At 43.9% G+C, this 20,737-nt stretch overlaps 4 protein-coding genes across 12 annotated transcripts; 2 read left to right on the top strand and 2 right to left on the bottom strand.

Annotated features, from left to right (window-relative positions):
• Positions 1-7,045, top strand: LOC117142906 (ras GTPase-activating protein-binding protein 1). Of its 2 annotated transcripts, XM_033307188.1 has the most exons (5): positions 1-221; positions 404-565; positions 1,882-3,459; positions 3,797-4,047; positions 4,167-7,045. In XM_033307188.1, exons 3-5 carry the CDS (start codon positions 2,037-2,039, stop codon positions 4,560-4,562), a joined length of 2,070 nt encoding a protein of 689 aa, XP_033163079.1. In that variant the 5' UTR covers positions 1-221; positions 404-565; positions 1,882-2,036; the 3' UTR covers positions 4,563-7,045. The 2 variants fall into 2 exon arrangements, with proteins under 2 accessions (XP_033163079.1, XP_033163080.1); XM_033307189.1 differs by lacking the exon at positions 404-565.
• Positions 7,046-7,500: 455 nt separating this feature from the next.
• Positions 7,501-9,317, bottom strand: LOC117142907 (ribonucleoprotein RB97D). Of its 2 annotated transcripts, XM_033307190.1 has the most exons (5): positions 9,134-9,316; positions 8,818-9,074; positions 8,471-8,754; positions 7,710-8,378; positions 7,501-7,634 (listed from the first exon to the last, which is right to left on the bottom strand). In XM_033307190.1, the coding sequence occupies exons 1-5, from the start codon at positions 9,173-9,175 to the stop codon at positions 7,627-7,629; spliced, it is 1,260 nt and encodes a 419-aa protein (XP_033163081.1). In that variant the 5' UTR covers positions 9,176-9,316; the 3' UTR covers positions 7,501-7,626. The 2 variants fall into 2 exon arrangements, with proteins under 2 accessions (XP_033163081.1, XP_033163082.1); XM_033307191.1 differs by lacking the exon at positions 7,501-7,634 and having other exon boundaries at positions 7,705-8,378; positions 9,134-9,317.
• A 952-nt stretch (positions 9,318-10,269) lies between these two features.
• Positions 10,270-13,914, bottom strand: LOC117143688 (heterogeneous nuclear ribonucleoprotein 87F). 3 transcript variants are annotated; one of them, XM_033308475.1, is made up of 4 exons: positions 13,714-13,914; positions 11,841-12,861; positions 11,669-11,771; positions 10,270-10,354 (listed from the first exon to the last, which is right to left on the bottom strand). In XM_033308475.1, the coding sequence occupies exons 1-3, from the start codon at positions 13,759-13,761 to the stop codon at positions 11,674-11,676; spliced, it is 1,167 nt and encodes a 388-aa protein (XP_033164366.1). In that variant the 5' UTR covers positions 13,762-13,914; the 3' UTR covers positions 10,270-10,354; positions 11,669-11,673. The 3 variants fall into 3 exon arrangements, with proteins under 3 accessions (XP_033164366.1, XP_033164365.1, XP_033164367.1); XM_033308474.1 differs by lacking the exon at positions 10,270-10,354 and adding an exon at positions 10,530-11,506 and having other exon boundaries at positions 13,714-13,913; XM_033308476.1 differs by lacking the exon at positions 10,270-10,354 and adding an exon at positions 10,530-11,506 and having other exon boundaries at positions 11,850-12,861; positions 13,714-13,913.
• Positions 13,915-14,694: 780 nt separating this feature from the next.
• Positions 14,695-20,393, top strand: LOC117142675 (serine-arginine protein 55). Of its 5 annotated transcripts, none has more exons than XM_033306811.1 (9): positions 14,697-14,825; positions 15,098-15,255; positions 15,649-15,719; positions 15,781-15,888; positions 16,449-16,530; positions 18,955-19,028; positions 19,094-19,408; positions 19,583-19,747; positions 19,918-20,393. In XM_033306811.1, the coding sequence occupies exons 2-9, from the start codon at positions 15,130-15,132 to the stop codon at positions 20,030-20,032; spliced, it is 1,056 nt and encodes a 351-aa protein (XP_033162702.1). In that variant the 5' UTR covers positions 14,697-14,825; positions 15,098-15,129; the 3' UTR covers positions 20,033-20,393. The 5 variants fall into 5 exon arrangements, with proteins under 5 accessions (XP_033162705.1, XP_033162702.1, XP_033162701.1 ...); XM_033306810.1 differs by having other exon boundaries at positions 16,434-16,530; XM_033306814.1 differs by lacking the exons at positions 18,955-19,028; positions 19,094-19,408; positions 19,583-19,747; positions 19,918-20,393 and adding an exon at positions 16,939-17,237 and having other exon boundaries at positions 14,695-14,825.
• The last annotated feature ends 344 nt before the right edge of the window (positions 20,394-20,737 follow it).

Below are 20,737 nucleotides of genomic sequence, written 5' to 3'. Positions count from 1 at the left end.
AACACACGCGAAACCAAGAATAAAACTCTGCAGAGGCAAAAAAGAGGAAAAGAGGAACGAACGTCGGTTCTCTTCTCGATTCAACACACTTGTCCAATTTCATTGCGTTTGCGATTATTTTCTACTCAAAAGCCACAACCTATGCATCGTAACTTAATTCAACAACAACTGTGATCGCCAAACATCGGAAAGCAACAAAAAAGCACGTCAAGAATTGCCAAGTTAGTTAGTCTCAAAAAAAGACAAAAAAAAATTGCAACAAACTAGACTAGTGTGTGTGTGTGTGAGCTAGTGAGTGCATTGGTGTGTGTGGCTGTGTGTTTTCTGTGCAGCTTGCAATTTTATATTGCATTTCATTCGTTTCGACCATCTTTAGTAAATCCAAAAAACCGCATAATTTCAGCGCTCCACTAAGAAATCCAACTCTCCCCGCCCCTCGCAGGAAGATAACAAAGAAAGTGCTACAAAAAGTGCCGATTTTTCGGCAAACTTCAACCCAAAAGCAATACACACTGTGCATTACAAAAGGAAAAAGAAAACGTGGAAAAATATCGCTTTAAAAAAGGTGAGCCGGCGGCGGCCTCGTGTGCGCGGTCTAGAAAAACTAGCATTTTCCATTTTCATTGGGGTGGCGCATACTTGGAAAAAGTCGGCATAAAAAATGCTAAATGGGCGTATATTTCATTTTTGCGGCAGGGCTCTATCTCTTTTTAAAATTTTTTTTTTTTACCATTTTAGCGGCTTTTTTTATTATCGCTTGTGCATAACCTAAAAATGTACGAAAAATGTTGTTTTTGTACATTTTTGTTTAAATGCTGCTCTTCAACTATAGCTTTCTTTGTTCTTCCTACACACGCGGTTCGCAAGCAGAATAGAGAGGGAAAGAGAGAACGCGAGAGAGCGGCGCGTTCATAACCGAATAAGTGTGCTTTGTATGCGTGCGTGTGTGTGTTTGCCGCAACTCTGTGCATTTTTTGTTTTATCGGCGGCGCCACAACCTTGAGAACCGAACATAACCTCAATTTAATTCATGCTCCTCGCTTGTCGGCTTCTTTTTTTTTTTTGCCCAATTGTATGAGGTCATTTACTCGCGCACACACACACGTGCAAATTTCAGTTAGCCAGGATCGCAGGCATAAAAGTTGGAGCACGTGCACGGGTTAAATGTCCTGCGACGGCAAGCAAATTGGAATTTCGCCTGACAGCTGCACTACACCAAATTTCCCCTTTTCGCATGTGCAAATGTGTGTGGGCCACAAAAGTGGGTCAAACTGCAGCGCTCTGCGTCTGTTTTATATGCACTGCGGTAAACTGAGCTCACTGTTTTGGGTGTACAACCCTCCCCCCTCCCCGCCGTCCTTGTGACCAAGTGAAACTCTAGATCCTTATTGGAAGGCACAGCAGGGGTCAACACTTTAGTAGTCACATTTTATTTAGAAATCTACGTAAAAGAAGCACAAATTGACAGTCCATCTGAAAATCCAATTAAATTTGTTTCTTATATTAGTGTATTTTTCTGTTATCAAGCCTTAATTCTCAAAATTAAATTTACACGTGATGAAATGAACTGTTAACGCAACTAGCGATTCATTATGGTTTCGATGCCTGAATCGCTGTTTAGAACATTATCGTGTTTAGTATGAATAATTAAATCAAACTACAGTGCTGAAAATTTAATGTCAAGCCATATTTAAACACCTTTTGGAGGTTGTAAGGAACGGGGTAGCAGCTTCCTTTAATTTCAAATTATCAGATTGAAAAATCGACACAGTCGTCTAGGACTTTTGCCAACTTTTTTTTTATTAAAAAAACCAGACAGATTTTCCGTAAATTATTACATTAATATCAGAGTGCGCGTATATTTTTTGCACTATTTCGCAGACGTTCAATCCCACACTCCCAATCGACACAGATCAGCCACCGTGTCGATAGATCCGAGCAACAGCTAGAAGGAAGGGAAGCAGAAATTGGAAGCGGAGACAAAGAATCCGAGTCGAGGAGTCCGTAGTTCAGAGAGGAAGAATCAAACGCCAGCTATGGTCATGGATGCGACCCAATCGCAGCAGCCTTCGCCGCAATCTGTGGGACGCGAGTTTGTCCGCCAGTACTACACGCTGCTGAACAAGGCGCCCAACCACTTGCATCGCTTCTATAACCACAACTCGTCGTACATCCATGGAGAGTCCAAGCTGGTGGTCGGTCAGCGGGAGATCCACAACCGGATCCAGCAGCTGAATTTCAATGATTGTCACGCGAAGATCAGCCAGGTTGATGCCCAGGCCACTTTGGGCAACGGTGTGGTGGTTCAGGTCACCGGGGAGCTATCCAATGATGGCCAGCCGATGCGGCGTTTTACCCAGACGTTCGTTTTGGCCGCTCAGTCGCCGAAGAAGTACTACGTTCACAACGACATCTTCCGCTATCAGGATCTGTACATCGAGGACGAGCAGGATGGCGAGTCGCGATCGGAGAACGATGAGGAGCACGATGTCCAGGTCGTCGGTGGTACTGTAGATCAAGCTGTGCAGGTGGCCGGCGATGTAGTTGCCCAGCAGCCGCAGCAACAGCAGGCTCCTCCGCAGCCGCAGGCTCAGGTCGTTGTGCCCCAGCAGGTGGCTCCTGTAGCGGCCGGCGGTGCTGCCCCACAGCAGATCTTCTACCCATTGCCAGCGGCTGCTGCCGCCGGACGTCCTGTGGCTGTTTTGCCACCAGCTCCGCAAGCCGCGGCTGTTCCACTGCCCGCGCAGTTCACCGTTCCGCCGCCACAGCCCATCCAGAACGGTGTGGTGTCGCACGAGGAACTGCAGCAGCAGGTGCTGGTCCCTCCCAGCGTGTCTCCCCTGGTACAGCAGCAGCAGCAGCAGCCGACCGGCACGCCTGTGTTGCCCATTGTCCCAGTGCCAAGCGCGGGCTTCCAACAGTCGCCACTGGTGGCACCACAGCTCATCCAGCAGCAGCAGCAGCAACCGGCACAGCTGCCCCCGCAGCAGCAGCAGCAGCAACCTATCCAGCAGCAGCCTTTGCAACAGCAGCAACAACCGCTGGCTGAGCCAGAAGAAGTCGAGGTGGCGCCAAGGCAGCAGAAGCCTCCCACCCCCGTCGAGGATTTCAAAACCATTCACGAGCAACAGCAGCAGGAAAAGTACGAGGCCGCCAAGCAGCAGCAGAATGAGCCCAAGACGTACGCGAATCTCTTCAAGTCCACGTCCTCCTCGCCCAGCGGCTTTGTGAACGCCGCACTGCAGCAGCAGCAACAACTTCAGCAGCAACAGCAGCAGCAGCAGTCCATCAGCAGCAACACCTATAATTCTTCCTCAGCAACCTCGGGTGGCGGCAATGGCAGTCAGGTTAGCTACTCCACCACCGCTTCGTCGTATAACAACAGCAACGGCAACTCGCGACTGGACAACGGTGGCCCGCTGCCGCAGCGAAACAACTCGATCCGCAACAGCAAGGGTGGTAAGTTCATCGTTCCACCCTTAAATTTAAAGGGGTCATTCCCCTCTATTCGGCTTCAGGGTAAAAAGACTAAAAGATGTAGTGCCTTGGATCTAATGTAGAAATGAAAACTGTGGTTTCTAAGAATTACTTGTTTAGTCCCCCTATAATTTATTATGATTGCATATTTATGATGCGATTGGGTTTTCGTTTAGTTTTTTTTTAGAACGATTTATTTTGTTTGGTTTATTTTCTTATCAGATTATTACTCAAACTTAAGTTTGGCTTATATGATAAGCAACATCATGTACCGCTTTTTAGTAGCTCTTGCTAATAACTTGTTCTTTATACTTTACAGACTTTGAGCAGCGCCGCTCGAGCAACACGCAGCAGTTCGGTGATAATCAGCAGCTGTTCTTGGGCAATATACCGCACCACGCCAGCGAGGATGATTTGCGAGAGATCTTCTCACGCTTCGGAAATGTGCTGGAGCTGCGCATTTTGTCCAAGGCTGGCAACAAGGTGCCACCAGGCATGCGCAGTCCGCTGAACTACGGATTTATTACCTACGACGATCCTGAGGCGGTGCAAAAGTGCCTGGCCAACTGCGTAAGTTTAGCACCAAGTATATTTAATTATTGAAATTGCTGAGGTACAGCCGAGGATTTACCTCCTTACTTTTACTGTGATCAGAAAGGTTATCTAAGCATATTCTTTTCATTTCATAGCCCCTGTACTTCCCCGAGAACTCACCCGATGGCCAGAAGTTGAATGTGGAGGAGAAGAAGCCGCGTGTGCGCAACGACATGGTGCCGCGCCAGCAGATCGGTGGCAACAACCTGAACAACAACATGGGCCGTTTGGGCGGCAACAATGGTCCGCAGTCGCGTCCGATGGGCAACAACAATGGCAGCGGCGGCGGCATGATGCGCAACAATGCCGGTGGCAACAATCTGCGCCAGGGCGGCGGCGGTGGAAACGGTGCTCCACGCCTGGGAGGCGGCGGCGGTGGATTCGGACAGCGCCAGGATAACCGCACCGGTGGCGGCAACAACCAGTCTAACGGACCGCTGCGCGGTGCCGGAAATGGACAGAGTGGTGGTGGCAACTACGGACGTCGCTAAGGGAATTGTCCAGCAGCACGTCATCAGCAAAAGCATCAACAAATGAGCAACAGCAGCAGTAGCGACTATAACATCAAGAACAGCAGCAACAACCCAACGTTAAAAACATCGACTTCTTCCACAATGCAAACAATCAATTACATTCAAGAACATCTCATGCAATTAAACACACAAAGACACGCAAATTACACACACTCACTAAGATAAAGTAGTTGGAGCAACAGAAACCGTCAACTGTCCTTTAAATGTTCCTCAGCGCAACACGGGGCGTCGAACTACAAAAAAAAAAGAAAAAGAAAGATGGGATGTAGAGTTGCGTCATCGATCCTGAGTCCCTTCTTAGTTTAATTGCGTTAGGCTCGCTTTTTCCAGCCAGTTCGTGCCAAAATATACCGAAATTCTGTGCAAATCTTCGTTGTGAATCCAAAAACCAAAAGAATGTAAGCTTCAGCTCGGCAACTGCTACTCTCTACCACCCACCACCCACTCACGGAATCAACTTCACCTTGAAACACGTGTATTAAATTTAAGTCTCAACCAAGCACACTCACAAAACACTCATCGCAAACACACGATCGCACACAAAAGCAAACACAAAATACACTCACTCACCCATTTTAGCATAAATGTAAACTTTAGTTTCAGCTTTTGTTTGGCAATAACCTTCAACTAAAATCTATCTTAAGTACGCAAGATGCGAGAAATTGGTTTGAAACGAAGGAAAGGAGCAATGCAACACATTTTTGTTTGTTTTTTCATTGAATAACACCATTACTTAAGCTAAAAACAAAAAGAAATTAAAAGGAAAAACTTACACACTTAGCTAAAAAGATATAAACAGAAGGAAAAGAAAAAAACATAAAAAAAATGAAAAACCTTGTAAAATGCAATAAAAAAGAGCAAAAGAAAGACTTGAAAAAAAAAAATTAATTTAAAAACTAAAAAAAAAAAGGAATGTAAACACGAGAAAAATGTAAGGCGCGGTTAAAAACAAGCAAAAATAAGATCACGATATAAGCAAAGCAAAGCACACAAGAACACAAACCTCTTAAAAAAACATTGAAAATGAAAGGAAAATCAATTGAGCACCAAGCCGCAAGAAGGAAAAGCGAGGAAAACACAAACACATCGACGTCGACGTTTAGAGCGCCCCAGAAGAAAGTTCGCCGCATTTTAGAGCCTGTAAACCTTTTGCTACTTAAATCTAATTTGCAGACTAGCTAGTCTATATAGGTATCGTATCGGTTCGAAACGGTTCGGTTCGCTTCGAACCGGTTGGGGTCGGAAGAGTGTGGGAGATGAGAGCGTGTGATGAGGGCAAATGCGGTGCCGGCGCCGCAGGCGGGGGCGTGGTCGATGCAATCGATGTTGAGGAATGAACGGACGGACGGACGGACAGTGTTTTCGCTTTTCTTTTATTCGTTCTGTGTAATGAGTTCAAGGTCGTAAACCAAACTAAGTCAAGCAACTTAAACGATTTGGTGTTTCCAACGCAGTTGTGAACTAAAATTTAGTACATATTTTTTAAATAAAATCAAGAAAAGCCCAAAAAAAAGAAAGAAACGAATTGAGTAGAGAAGATGTGAAGCATATAAACACACAAGAACCTATTATAATAAATAGTTGGGGGACGAAACACAAGCTACTAACATTTTTCTCAAGGTAAAACAAGCAAAACATGTAACAACAAATATATACAAAATATATATAAACAAAGCAAAAACTCATATAATTTAATGTTAACTTTTAGACTTACCAGAAATCTAAATATACATAAATATATATATATATATATATATTTATATAACTGCTGCTGCAAAATAAAAAAGGCAGAAAAGCGATTAGGAAACTGAAAACATTTAAATTCGTGTGAGCATCAGTTTTGAGTTTTGTCGCAGGCGTCCAAATATATATAATTGCCTAAGTTATTCTTGTTTTGTTAAAGCTTAAGGACTTTTTAATTCGTTGGGAACATATCATTTGTTTTTGTTGTTCGACGCCTGCCCTAGAGAATCAATTGCTAAATCAATTACAATCGCAATTTCCACAACTATTTCAACAACACCACGCATTTCTAGCACTGTGAACAGGGTCTAAAGCAATTTTAGTGCATTTTTTGTAAAACGAAAGTGTTAGTGTTCAAATCTTAGCTCAACGATCAGTGCTGAAAGTGCTCCGTGGCCAGCAACAACATCATAGAAATAATTATAATACAAAAGAAAAAAAAACATGAAAACAGCATCAAACAATACAATACAAATCAGAGGTACTAACTAAATCGATGTAAGAGTAAACGAAAAACAAACAATTAGAGTGCATGCTCATTTCTAAGTAAACCGATGAAATCACAATACTGCAGTTTGTAAAGAGTACAGAGAAAAGGAGGGAAACACTTAATTATAATTTAATTTATATGTATACAACTACAAAATAACTATAATAATAAAATCCAACCACAAAGATTCAGAGTGTTTACCAGAAAACTTATGATTTTGTTTCATTTCAAAAACGCACACACAACACACACCTTTGTTTTGGATCGGTTCGTATTTCGTATTTCTGGTATATGCGTTTAAAAGAAGAAACACCAAGTCGTAGAAATTTAGATATCTGAAAGGAAAGGACATGAAAGTATTATTTTACTTATCCTGCGACTGAATACGATTCCCATTGCCTTTGTGTTGAAACAACTGAGGAACTACTGAGCATTCAGCATTTAAGTGAAATTGATGCGCACAAAGCCGAGCAATTTGCCTAACTTTAATTAATAACTAGCCAGTCGAAGAAGCCCCAAAAATTCCAGTCATAATTCATTGGTGCGTTTTATAGCGTTTCAGATATAAAACATTTACGCAAAATCAATTCACTCATGCAATACATGCAATACTTTAAATGGAAACAAAAAAAAAACAGAAATAGTATAAATAAAGAACAAGAGTTTACGATTTTAAGTCTCAAAAGGACCCTGCTTTATTATTTATTAAATATCTCGAACGGAATCGCCTGCAAATTAGCAAAGGGCGTTAAACTGCGGCAGTAAATTGGGAATAACTTCGTCCTCCACTTAGATACCTGCAAGAATAAAAATATACTTTAGATTCTTTTCTCTTTTTGAAATTAAATTCATGTTCAATGAAAAAAATTAACCGTATGGTGGTGGGGTAGCCCCCTTGCCGATCTTCGGAATCACTCCGTTGGTGGGAGATTTAGCTGGCTTGAAGACCTTATAGTCCTGGTTGGGCCACTTCTTGATAGCTCCAACTCCCACGGCGGTACCGGGTGTCAAACCCAAACCCAATTCCAAGCCAGCTCCCACGTCCAGCTTGCGATCTCCATCGCCACCGGCGCCCAAGTCCAGCTTGTCATTGGAAGTAGCTGCCTGGAGGCCATTCAAATTCAACTTGGGACGATCGTTGGTCGATGTCTGGGCATGTTTGTGCCCGGCCTTCGGTGCCCATTCGCCCACTTTGCTGGGAGTCCACTTCTGGGCCGAGTAGGTACCGGGCTTCGGATAGGAGGACCACATGTCCGGACCGTGTCCGGCGAACGTATGCTTTGGAGCCGTGTTCTGACCGGGTGTTGGCTTGGATGCCATCGGAATCACATAGTGGGCCCAGCCGTTGGTGAATGCCGATGGCGGCAGAACGGACTGGGCCAGATAGGGATTGTAGTTGTAGCTATCAGCGGTGGCCGGCTGGGGCGGAATGTAGCCGGCTCGGACCGAGCTGGAAATGGGGAAGCGAAAACGCCTGTCGGGCTTCTGGGTGGATCTCTTCACCTCCACCAAAGTCTGGAGAATCCAGTGCTTGCGCGGTGCTGAAAATAAAAGCAAGCGGCGTTATCATACTTAGGTAGTTGAAAAAAAAATCCACGATGACTTTCAATAAATGAGAAACATGAAAACTTACCCAAGGCCTTCTCGGCACTCAATGGATCCACGAACTCGAGGAAGCCAAATGCCCGCTGACGCCCGGTCTCCCTGTCAGTGAGCAATTTCACGCTGGCCACTGGTCCAAACTGCGAAAAGTATTCGCGTACGATTTTCTCATCGTGATACTCCTTCAAACCGCCCAGAAAGATCCTTTTCGAATTCACGAAACCGGCTTCAAAGCGAAAACTTCCGACAACGGAACCAACGCCGCCACCCCTTTTGAGTTCTTGGCGTGGCAGAGCGTGCTTTGTCTCCACAATTCTGAATTAAATTATTCAAATTTGTATAATATATAGGGCTGCGAAAGATTAATGTGACACTTACTTATTATCAATGGTGTGGGGACGGGCCCTTTGGACAACTTCCACGGACTTGGGATCCACAAAGGTGACGAAGCCAAAGCCCCTGGAATGATTGCTCACCGGATCCCGCATGACCACCGCATCGGACACGACACCGAACTGGCTAAAGAATTCGCGCAGCTTTTCCATGGACGTCTGAGTGGATAGGCCACCAATGAAGATCTTGCGCAAGTGCTCGGAGCCTTCATCCTTAATGGCCGTCTTTCTATCGGCTTCGCTCTGCACACAACGATGATTTCGTTGGTAATTATGAATAGTTTAGGCGATTATGAGCTTACATCTCCAAGGCAGACCGATGAGGCACAATTTCCCTTATCCATTTTCGAAAAGATATCACAAGTAAAACAGCCTGATTTACTTTACTACAGCACTAAGTTGAAGCCAACCACAGATTGAATGACAGGCGAGAAAATCCAAACGTCTATGGCCTAGTTATGGACTATCGAAAAAGGTCCAAAAATATGATTGCCACATATAGATGATTCAGCATTATTGGATGCAAATAGGCCAATAAATCGATAGGGCTTAAATCCTTACACAGTAACCCTATAAAATATCGCACCTATTGCTTCGTTATCCTAGCAAATATTTTAAAACTGGCCTTATTCCGCAGATCTTGCTAGTGAAAGTTGTTGCCACGCTTAGATGATTCAGCATTATTGGAGGCAAATAGGCCAATAAATCGATAGGGCTTAAAACCTTAAGCTGTAACCCTATAAAATATAGCCCTTTTGCTTGGTCATTATCCTAGCATAGGTCACCCCTAGATAGGGTTTGAATCCTTAAACAGTAACCCTATAATATATCGTCCCTTTTGCTTCGTCATCCTAGCAAAAAAAACACTACATATACCTTATTAAAAGAAAAATCCCATTGATCTCATAAGAATTCGTAAAATAATCCAGAAAGCTTGGTCCTTCGAAAACCGGCCATAATCCACAGAACCTTTATGGTATTCATAGACCAAATTGTCCTTGCTAGTGAAAGTTGTTGCCACTTTTAGATGATTCAGCATTATTGGATGCAAATAGGACAATAAATTGACAGGACTTAAATCCTTATCCTATGAAATTTCGTCCCTTTTGCTTCGTCATTCCAGCAAACATTCTACATATATGGATTTTGACCCACATTATACATAGATAGAAGAAAACCACATTGATCTTATAAGAACTTATATTCCACAGAACCTTAATAGTAGTCGCCCCCAGAAAATAAAATACAGCTTTTGTTCTTGATAGTAAAATTTGTACTTTATTGAGGAATTCAGAAACAAATGAGTTGTTAGTAGAATGCCGACTAGTTACCTTCACTTACCTCCGAGAAGAGTACCCACCAAGTCAGCTAACCAAAGTCCACGGTGAGTTGTTCCTGGGCCACCGCTTGCTTTGCGGGCTAAAACCATGAACTTATACCTGGGGGAAACGAACCGGTGCGTGGAGCAGCGCAGATTTTGTATACGGACCCGGGTGGGAGCATCCGTCCGTAGCCCGGCCAGTCTTGCAAAGAAATAGTCAGTGCATTAGTATGCGGTTTGCCCGGGGGTTAGGTGGGGGTCTCTAGTGACGGTAATTAGCCCTGCTCGCTACAACCTGCCGATCTGGGATGGATCGGAAAACCCGGATTTTGCTGCAGTTGCTGCTCCTTTTTGCTAGGACATTTCGTTTCGTTTCATTTTGGGTGGGTAGGTAACATTGGTTAGGATTTTATTTTGCTTGTATCTCTTTTGTCGCTTTCGTTTCACTCGTAACGAACTAATTACAGAATGTTTGTGATATTTGTTTAGCGTTTTTCTTTTTAGTCTGGCTTAGCGTAGCTAGCATCTACTTCTTATGGACTAACAGAGTTGGTATGCATATATGGATTTTGCTTGCTAGGACACCATTTCGCGGCCACTGTGCAGCCTGTACACAAATGTGCGTGGCATTCGCTTTTCAGGAGTTGGGATCTTGCTTGCCACAAATCATAAAGGTTCTTAGTTGTACAAAAAAAGTGATTACAAAATATTGTACTATTTGATTTCTTACATTTCGCTGGATCGCTAAAAAAATATAAAATCATGAATAAATATCAGGAAAGGTACTCTACCTTATAACACCCTTACAACGACTGGATCTCAAGGAGAATCCGTGTCGATCAGTTGGTAGTCAATTTTGTACAATAAAATTATTGTTTAATTTATATTTTGTTGTTGTGTTTGTTTGTTTTGTTTTTTTTTATGGTTAAAACTAAGCGTTCAGGGTTCTTAGGACCCTAAACATAAATCGATCAGCGAATTATTAATGGTTACAAAAGAGAGACAGCAGCATTCAAACTGTGGACAAGTGGCGTCGATTGGATTTCGTTTCGTTTCGCTTTTGGCTGTTTTGCTTGACGCATAATCATTTGCTTGGTGCTTTTGACAAGTGGGTTATGGCCTTAGCCTGCAGGTTGCGGCCGGACCCAAACCTGATTGATTGCTTGCACTTGCGCACGGCCTGGTTCTTGGTTCTGCATCTTGATTTCTTGGTTCTGATCTTGTCTGCCTGGTCTGACACACACATGCTACTGATTGCCTGCCTGTGAATGTGCTTGTGCCTCTGCATCTGCCTGCCTAGACTGCCTGTTTGTCGTCTAGCTTGAACTGACACTCTCTCTCTATGTGTGTTTACCTAGTTGGAGAGGAGAAGAATTTTGCATTAGCTTCGAATCGTTCCGAATGAGTTTGATTGCATGGCTAGGCTACCAACTAGCTGCCAATAACGACCAAAGATCCGAGAGTTTGAGGATTGTACGATGGGATAGGACCTGCCGTCCAGGTTACTTATATTTACCTTGTCTAGTAACGTCTATTGCCACCTCCCATGTTTCCACCCTGGCCGCCACCTCCGGTGTTGTAGTTGTTCCCGGCAAAGCCTTGACCTCCACCCTGGTTACCTGCAGAAAAATAAATGCGTGGTTTAAGTTTATCTAGATATGTACATTTTGGTCAATTCACTTAATTACCCAACGTACCCTTGTTGAATCCTCCACCACCTCCTCCTTGACTGTAAGGAGCTGGACGGTTGTTGCCAAAGTTGTTGTTGCGCTGTGGGCCGCCGCCGTAGCTCTGCTGGTATTCATTGCCGAAGCCGCCACCACCTCCACCACCGTTACCGCCCCAGCTGCCATTGCTGTTTCCGCCGCCGTAGCCGCCTCCTCCGCCACCACCACCGTTCCAGCCGCCGTTGCCGCCACCCTGGTTGTTCCATGGACCACCTCCGCTTCCGCCTTGCTGGTTCCAACCGCCGGAGCCGCCACCCTGACCACCTCCAAAGTTGCCGCCGCTGTTGCCGAAACCGCCGCCGCCAGCTCCGCCCCAGTTGCCACCACCGTTCTGTCTGTTCTGGCCTCCCCAGCCACCGCCTCCCTGGGCTCGGTCACCCTGACCACCGCGTCCGCCAGCTCGAGGACCTCCGCGTCCGCCACCTCCGCCGCTCTGGCGATCCATATCCTGCTTGGCAATAGCCTTCTTCACGTCCAGGGTCTTGTTCTTGATGGAGTGGGTCTTCTGGAGGATGATTTTGTCTACGGGATCGTAGTCATCGAACTCAATGAAGGCGAAGCCGCGCTTTTTGCCGGTGTCCTTGTCGGAAACAATGTTCACGCTCACGATCTGGCCAAAATCTTTGAAGTACTCTCGCAGGCACTCCTCATCGTGATCGTCACGAAGTCCGCCCACAAAGAGCTTCTTAACCGTGGCACCCGCGTTCGGGGAATCGATCTCCTGGCGTGGCACAGCTCTCTTGGGCTCCACGGTGCGTCCATCGATCTTGTGGGGCCTAGCATTCTGCGCATTGTCGATCATGTACGACTGGGAATACGTGATGAAACCGAAGCCGCGAGAGCGCTTCGTCTTGGGATCCTTCATCACCACCACGTCGACAATGTTGCCCCACTTCTCGAAGTGAGCCTTCAGGCCCTCATCGGTGGTGCGGTAGTCCAGGCCGCCGATAAACAGTTTGCGCAGCTGCTCTGGCTCGGTGATCTGCGGGTGAATTTTAAATGCATTCAGGAACAGTGAATATAAAGCGAAATAGATTCTATAAATTAAATTAATCTTTAAAATGAATTAAACAATAACCCTTGATTCGAAACCATAATGTTTTCGGGTAGGTGGTTAGCTAATTTTCCAATTTATTTAACTTGGCGGAAAATGTATAAATTCCTTTACAAAAAAAAAATTATACTATATCTAAATGCGTTTAAAGCGAAATAAGTGAAAAAATTTATAAATGTATAAAAGATATTTAAATATGTTCTCAAGAATAAGTTGGTGTATTTGGATCAGTACAATGATAAAAGTGCTGAATCATCCTTGATTCAAGAATATATAAACCGGGTGATTAATTAAGTTAGAAAACGTGTTTGGAACAATATATAAATATGTCCTCAAGAATAAGTTTCTGTATTTATATGAAACAAACCATAAAAAGTGCTGAATCATCCTTGATTCAACCAGGATTTGCCATTGTTTATATTAGTAATTTACTACCTGGCGAGAAAAAGCCGCTCGCCATTTTCTTTTTTTTTTACTATTTGCACCGCCATGACAGCCCGTATATGTGTACATGTATACAATGCATATGTATGTATGAATTTTCGTTTTCTTTTTCAGCAAACAGCCGGCAACTTTTTCATCGGAAATTACGTATATTTCTCGCCAAAAGAGGTCAATAAACTTGAAGCTGGTTAAATTCGCACAGGGATCGATGTCCCGCATAATTACACGTACTTAACTTTCGGTAAAAAAAAAAACCGCTTGAATGTATATTATACGCGAATATTGTCGGCGTCAACATTTTACACTTTCACGCGCGATGGTCATTCTGCAACTCACCTCTTCACCATCGTCGTAGTTTCCGTTGGAGTCGTTTTGTTCCGCCATTCTCCCCTTGCTTGTTCTTAAAAGTTAAAACTCAAGAAGCTGAAAAGTTCAAACACCGAACGCAGTAAATAAATTCTTTTTTCCTTTTCTTTCTTTGACAGGAGACTGGCAATAAATGAAATGTACAGCACGCACACTGAAAATAGAGTGGGCAGTATGACCAGATGTCGAGAACGTAGTATTGTCAGAAAACCGGTCGCAACATGGAATCGAAACGATTGTTTCATTGCATTAGGGGGTTTCCTCAACAATTATCTTCATGTAAATTTGTATCCGTCTAGTAAGGGCTTACAAATAATATATATGATGCTGTCTGAACATATGAATTTGTGCGCTACTCTAATACTATCTTTATAAATGTATTATAATATTTATTACAGCGTTAAGCCAAAAAGCATTTAAAATGTTAACATTTTTATATATACACGTATTTTTATTATTAGCGCTTACTTTACTCTTTTCGTGAGAGCATTCTCTTTAGTGGGTATGCTGATGGGCCTAACTTTAAAATGGAACTTGTAAATTATTTTGTATGTATATTAATGTGTTGTGATATTATAAGTAGTCGGATAGGGATCAATTTATCCATTTGCGTAAATAACTAAATTCTTAAATATTATATTCCAGTTACGGGACCTGTTAGGCATTTGGGGGAATACATTCCTAATTCTGCGAAAATATTAGATAAATAAAAAATGAAAAATACTTAACATACTGATTTTAATGAGTGCTCGATAGCTGATATAAAAAAAAACGTTAGATAACAATTATTAATGATATTTTTAAGAATATTAGTTAATTATTCCTATGGTAGCGTTATATAAGCAGCAACTGGAATACCCTTAACTCAGCGAAACGCATTGCCCGCCCAAAATATCGATAGGCGAAAAAGTATCGTTCCATTCCGATTTTAGAATGCTTGTCAAACGTCGCTTTCGTCTGTCACTTTCACTTCCGTTTTTGTCGAGTCGCTTGCGTTTTTCGTGCTGAAAAGAAGCCTAAAAAAGGAGAGAGTACGGCAGTGACTTAATTGTAAATTTGTCACAAATATCCCTTACTAAACGGTACGTGCTAGTGAATACGCTTGAGTGAAGAGCAGCGCGTATTTCGCGTTGTTAAATTTACTCGTTTTTGCAGCGGTTCTGTACACCCGGTGTATTGCGAGCGTGTGTGTGTGTATATGTAGTGGCCGCCATCTTGGCGAAACATACACGGCGCGTGCATGTGTGCGTTTTTTTTTCCTTCCATTCGTAAAGGACAGTCGAGCAAAATAGAAGCTGCAAACTGCAACGGTTTCCTTGCTGATAATTATATACTTCTATTTACTATTTTATAGCACCTGCTCCAGATACGTAAGGAACCGTTATCATGGTGGGATCTCGAGTGTATGTGGGCGGTCTGCCCTACGGAGTGCGCGAGCGCGATTTGGAGCGCTTTTTCAAAGGCTACGGTCGCACACGCGACATCCTCATCAAAAATGGCTACGGCTTTGTGGTGAGTACGAAATATCATATATAACTGGGATTATATGTCTAAAATCGGTTAAGAAATTGATATAAAGACATTTCTGCAGCACCCCGTTTGTCTAGAAGCACTTTATCATGTCACGCTGACCCTTGAATACCCTTGCATCAACATGAGATCTTCAAATATGATAATACTCTGCTAGGTAACAAACATGTTTGGGGTTGTTTTTGCCACATGTCTTCTTCTTAAACCTAAATTTCATGCATCACTTGTCTTTCAAAAACAGTGACTTTTAAATACTGCTCTTAAAGTAAGAATCTTAATTTACATACGAATGCGAAAACCAAGAGTATTATGCACAGGCAGGGTAGCTACAATACTAATTCCATAATCAATACTAATCACTAATTGAATTTTCAGGAATTCGAAGACTATCGTGATGCCGACGATGCCGTCTATGAACTGAATGGCAAAGAGCTGCTTGGCGAACGGTGAGTTGTTAGATATCAGCCAAAGTACGAAGTTACTCACGATTGTTCTATATTCTTGCAGTGTGGTTGTTGAACCCGCCAGGGGTACCGCTCGTGGCAGCAACCGCGACCGCTACGACGATCGATATGGTGGTCGGCGCGGCGGCGGCGGCGGTCGTTACAACGAAAAGTAAGTAGTACTGCCAGCGGGCCATAAAACCGGACCAAAGTAGCGACGATACCGTCCTCCAACTTTGTTTGCGTTGAAGTTTGCCCTAGAATTAGCACTGCCAAATAGTTTCGTTTATAATCTCCATCCACACAGATGCAACCAGCTTAGATCGTGCAAAATATATACTTGCAATATATAAAAAATTTCAGTTTATTATATATTGACTTGCATAATGTTATACATTTTTGGTATAGTATTTATGTTAATGCAATCGTATAAGCTGATTTCTTCTGCGTGGAAGGGAACCAAAAGACACTGACTTGCTGTTAATATTATCATTTCCAAGACGCTCCGTTTTCCTATGCATACTATGAGTTACTTTTATTTGCACGTTCCACCCATCCGCATAGTATGTAAAATGTTTGATTTGTTGCGCATAACCCGAATATAAATATGCATATGCTGGAATATATTCACCATTAGCGTTGATTTTTGTGATGGAGCAGCAGGAGCAGCAGCGCAGTGTCAATACTAATTAGCGAATCCATTCAATTATTCACCAGAAACAAAAATTCCAGATCATCCTCTCGTTATGGCCCACCGTTGCGCACTGAGTACCGACTGATTGTGGAGAATTTGTCTAGCCGCGTTAGCTGGCAGGTAAGTGAGCATGGATCGATGCATTGCGCCTTGGGCGTGGTATACACTGTAGCTTAGATTCGAGGAGTGTAGTACTAGAATTAAAACGGCTAACCGACTGAAATGGATCACTATTACAACACCCATTAATCAACTTACCCATCCTAGAACCAACCAACCAACCTTTTCGAGCCCTTTTTTGATTTCGAATTACTTCCCGGTGTCTTCGTCCTGTTTTGTGTTTTAACTCCTCCTCCACTCTGACTAGAGCAAACTCTATAATCTGTAATTTAGCCCTAAGCTGTACAGTTGACCTAGGCTTAAGTGAAACGAAAACAAAAGATATTGCTAAAACCCTGGTACTGATCGGTGTAATCTACCCACCATTACTTTCTCTTGCACACACCAACCGAAACCGATAATAAAAAGAGTTTGATGTGCTTTGACTGAGAGATTCCCTCCTCGGCTTGGGGCCGAATCTAAAACTGAAAGAGAATCGAATCGAATTCAATCGAATCTAATTGAATCGCCGTGAGAAAGACAAGCTAGTCTAGTGACCGACCGACCGATTCAGAGTGTTACCCAAAAACCAAGATGCGGTGGAAGACAGAGAGAGACAGTACCCAGAGCAGCCCCAGATTGGTTTCGATCTGCGAACTACGATCTGCAACCTACGACCGACCTCCACGAAGCGCCATCGCCGCCGCCTCATCCATTCGTCGTCTATTCCAAATAAAACATAATACAGAACAAACACATAACGAAATGAACAAGTCGATCAGAATCGAACCCAAAACTGAATGCAAAACCGAAATCAAAAAGCAGACGATGACGATGGACGTTGATGAGCTGCCCGGGTCAAAAGGCCAGCCCACGTATTAAAGCCCACACTGATTGAAAAGACGTGGGCTGGCCTCTTCCGTTAGGTATTTAACTCTCTGCTAAAAACATTCACAATTTTAATTACCAACAATATTATATAAAGAATTGTCAAATTCCTTATAGCCATTGTGAGTGTGATGAGGGTGCGAATCGAATCGAATCAATCGAGTGTGGTTAGATGAGAAGCTTGCGTTCGCTAATTCTGAGATGATGTGATGGTCTTGGCGACGATGAGGGATGAGCATATGACGATGATCGATCGATGACGATGACACGATGCTGCGATGCTGGTCGCGCGTTCAGTTACCAACTTCGGCTAGTGCCTCCGAACTTATTCCTTCCCCCCATTCCCGGTTCTTCTGGCTTCCGGCTGCGGCTCTGGCTTATGGCTGCGGCTCCGGCATACGGCATACGGCTACCGGCCCCGTCTCCGGCTGAGACTACCGACTAGACAACCACCAACCCAACCCGTTGGAGAAGCGAGAGCAGCGTCCCGAAACGTATTTCTTATTTTTGCAGTTCGTTTGTGCGTGAGGTGCCGATGCCGCTGGTTGTTGTCCGCCTCTGACCGGCAAACTGCTCCAAATGCTCCATTCTCCGGCTCTCTGGTGCGGTGGTTCTGGCCAGCGATGTCTGCTCTGATCTGATCTGACCTCCTGACTGTATCCGGTGTGTGGCTTCCTCCGAAACGAAACGAAAACAGCTACCGCAACACTTGAATACCTTTTTGCCATTTATAATATGATTCTGTTGTACATGAAAAACATAACAAAACTGTGTACTTGGTGGTACGTACGTGGCCAAATGAAAACGAATACCAAATCCAATCAAACAAAACGTAACGAGCTCTGGCCATCCATCCGCTCATCCGCCTGCCTGGCCACTGGTTCTCTTCTGGCTGACTGGTTGAGTTAACGATGTTCGATCGGACTTTCGATGAGGTCATGAGGTGTCCTTGGTGTCATTGGCCCACAGTTACTAGGCAGACAATCTAAACTCTCGGTGTAGAAACGATGTGTGTGTCCTCCTCTCTCTGAAAGCGCATTAAGTAAGAATTCAATTACAACTATTTTGTTAACTTTAATTTATTTCCAAACCAAATCAACTCTATCTATATATATATCTACTATCAATTGCCAACCACTGTTAACTATGATTGTTTACGCTTAAGTTTTGTGCCGCGTGCAGCGTGGAGTGTTTGAATGTTGCGTTCGGTACGCTCTGGGCACCTCCTCCTCCTTCTTTTTTCCTGGCCAAGCGAAATCCTTCGTCCGGAGTGAGGTTCTCGGTTCCCACACGTAGGCAGGCGCGACAAGAGCACAGGATAGACGAACACAGGGCACTGAGTGAGAGAGAGAGAGAGGGACTTGTGAGAGGCTGGGACTTGGTTAGGAGCCCCAAATAACACCGAAAACATTCAAAATGCTCCATCTGCTGCACGGGCTGTCCTTTGAGTTGCAACCACTACCGTCGGATGTACGATGTCGAAATGTGCGAGACATCTGCCAAAACTGAATCTTACTAATTCCTATTTTTTCGTTCCGACTTTGTGCGTCCCTGCAGGATCTCAAGGATTACATGCGCCAGGCTGGCGAGGTCACCTATGCCGATGCCCACAAGCAGCGCCGCAATGAAGGGTATGTTTGGAAACTAAATTACTTCATATACGAGTACAACCAACTACAATTGTGTTTCCTTGCAGCGTCGTTGAGTTCGCCTCGTTGTCGGACATGAAGACGGCCATTGAGAAGCTGGATGACACCGAGCTAAACGGCAGGCGCATCCACTTGGTCGAGGATCGTCGTGGAGGACGCAGCGGTGGTGGTGGCGGCGGCAGCGGACGTGGACGCTCCCGTTCGTCCAGCTCGCGATCGCGCTCCCGATCCCGCAGGCGCTCTCGCTCCCGCCGCTCGTCGCACTCGCGCTCCAAGTCTCGCAGCCGCTCCAAGTCGCGTGGCGGTCGCTCCAAGTCCAAGTCGCCAGTCAAGTCTCGTTCTCGCTCCCGCTCGCGATCCAAGTAAGTAGAGAGAGAATGAAGTCTGGTAGGGATCGTACTTAATATGCTTTGTGATATATGCTTTAATGTTGATATTATATAGATTTTATTCGATAGAAAATATTAATTACGATCCTCCCTGGCTTTCTACTTCATATGATTTGCCTACTAATTGATTCACTACTTCCGCTGCAGCAAATCGCGTGACGTGTCCAAGTCCAAGTCGAAGTCCCACTCCCGCACCCGCTCCCGTTCTCCCAAACGTGAGCGTGACTCCCGTTCCCGATCGCGGTCCGTTTCGAAGCGCGAGTCCCGTTCCCGCTCACGTTCCAAGTCCATCCACCGCGACTCCCGCTCACGGTAAGTTTGGCCACAGAGCAATGACCATGGCTCCATATTATTATAGACCGTTCACGATTCTTTCTTTCGTGCTTTCTTTGGTTTTGTTTGGATGCACCTGTTTGTAGCCCGCCAACGGTGGTCGTTCAAAAGCTCGTTCTATAGTTCACTACAATGCCTTTCTCTTGCAGCGATCGATCCGCATCGGCTGAAAACAAGTCGCGTTCGCGCTCCCGCTCCCGTTCGGCCTCGCCCAAGAATGGAAACGCCTCACCGGACCGCAATAACGAGAGCATGGACGATTAGATTAGTTAGCTGTCCCATTAATATTAAAGCACTTGATTTTAGACTTCTACTATAACTATTCTACAAACATCAACACTCAGACACCCCGACTACAACCAAAACTTAATGAATATGAAATCATACCAATCCACCACTGTCGGGCCTCGTCATTTTCTGTTAAATATATATATCCACAATTTGTCCTAAGTCTTGTGGACATGGGCAATGGGCTGGAAGATGACAGGGATCGGCTGAATGTGCCGCTTTGGATTCAAGGAGTACATTCAAGGAGCCACGGAATTACTGCGACTTGTACACCGGAACACTAAAAATTGTCTACAATGAGTAATTTCAATAAATACGGATAAATTTAAACTTTAAATGTTTGCTCGCTGGTTTCACTACAAAAAGGATATCAAGTACTTTGATTTTAATCATATAAAGTTAGTTTATTGTTTTTCTTGTTTGTCGTAATTTCGGAATATAAGTATATTACAAAGTCTTAGTTTCACTATTTCGCATTATTTGCCTGAATTAAAATTACAATTTCATTTGATTTAATTTATCTTGAATTTAAAGAATGCCAATGATCATTTTGACACCTCATTGGCTGAAATATATCCTAGTTAAATAGTTAAAATTTGAAAATGAACTAGCAATCTAAAATCAAATGCATAACTAAGTTTTATAAACTGACAAAGTTTTGGTTCTAACAATATATATCGT

This window comes from Drosophila mauritiana, chromosome 3R (assembly GCF_004382145.1).
Source record: "Drosophila mauritiana strain mau12 chromosome 3R, ASM438214v1, whole genome shotgun sequence".
NCBI lineage: Eukaryota > Metazoa > Arthropoda > Insecta > Diptera > Drosophilidae > Drosophila > Drosophila mauritiana.
The sequence above is the reverse complement of the archived record's forward strand: the minus strand, read 5'-3'. Positions and strand labels throughout refer to the sequence as shown.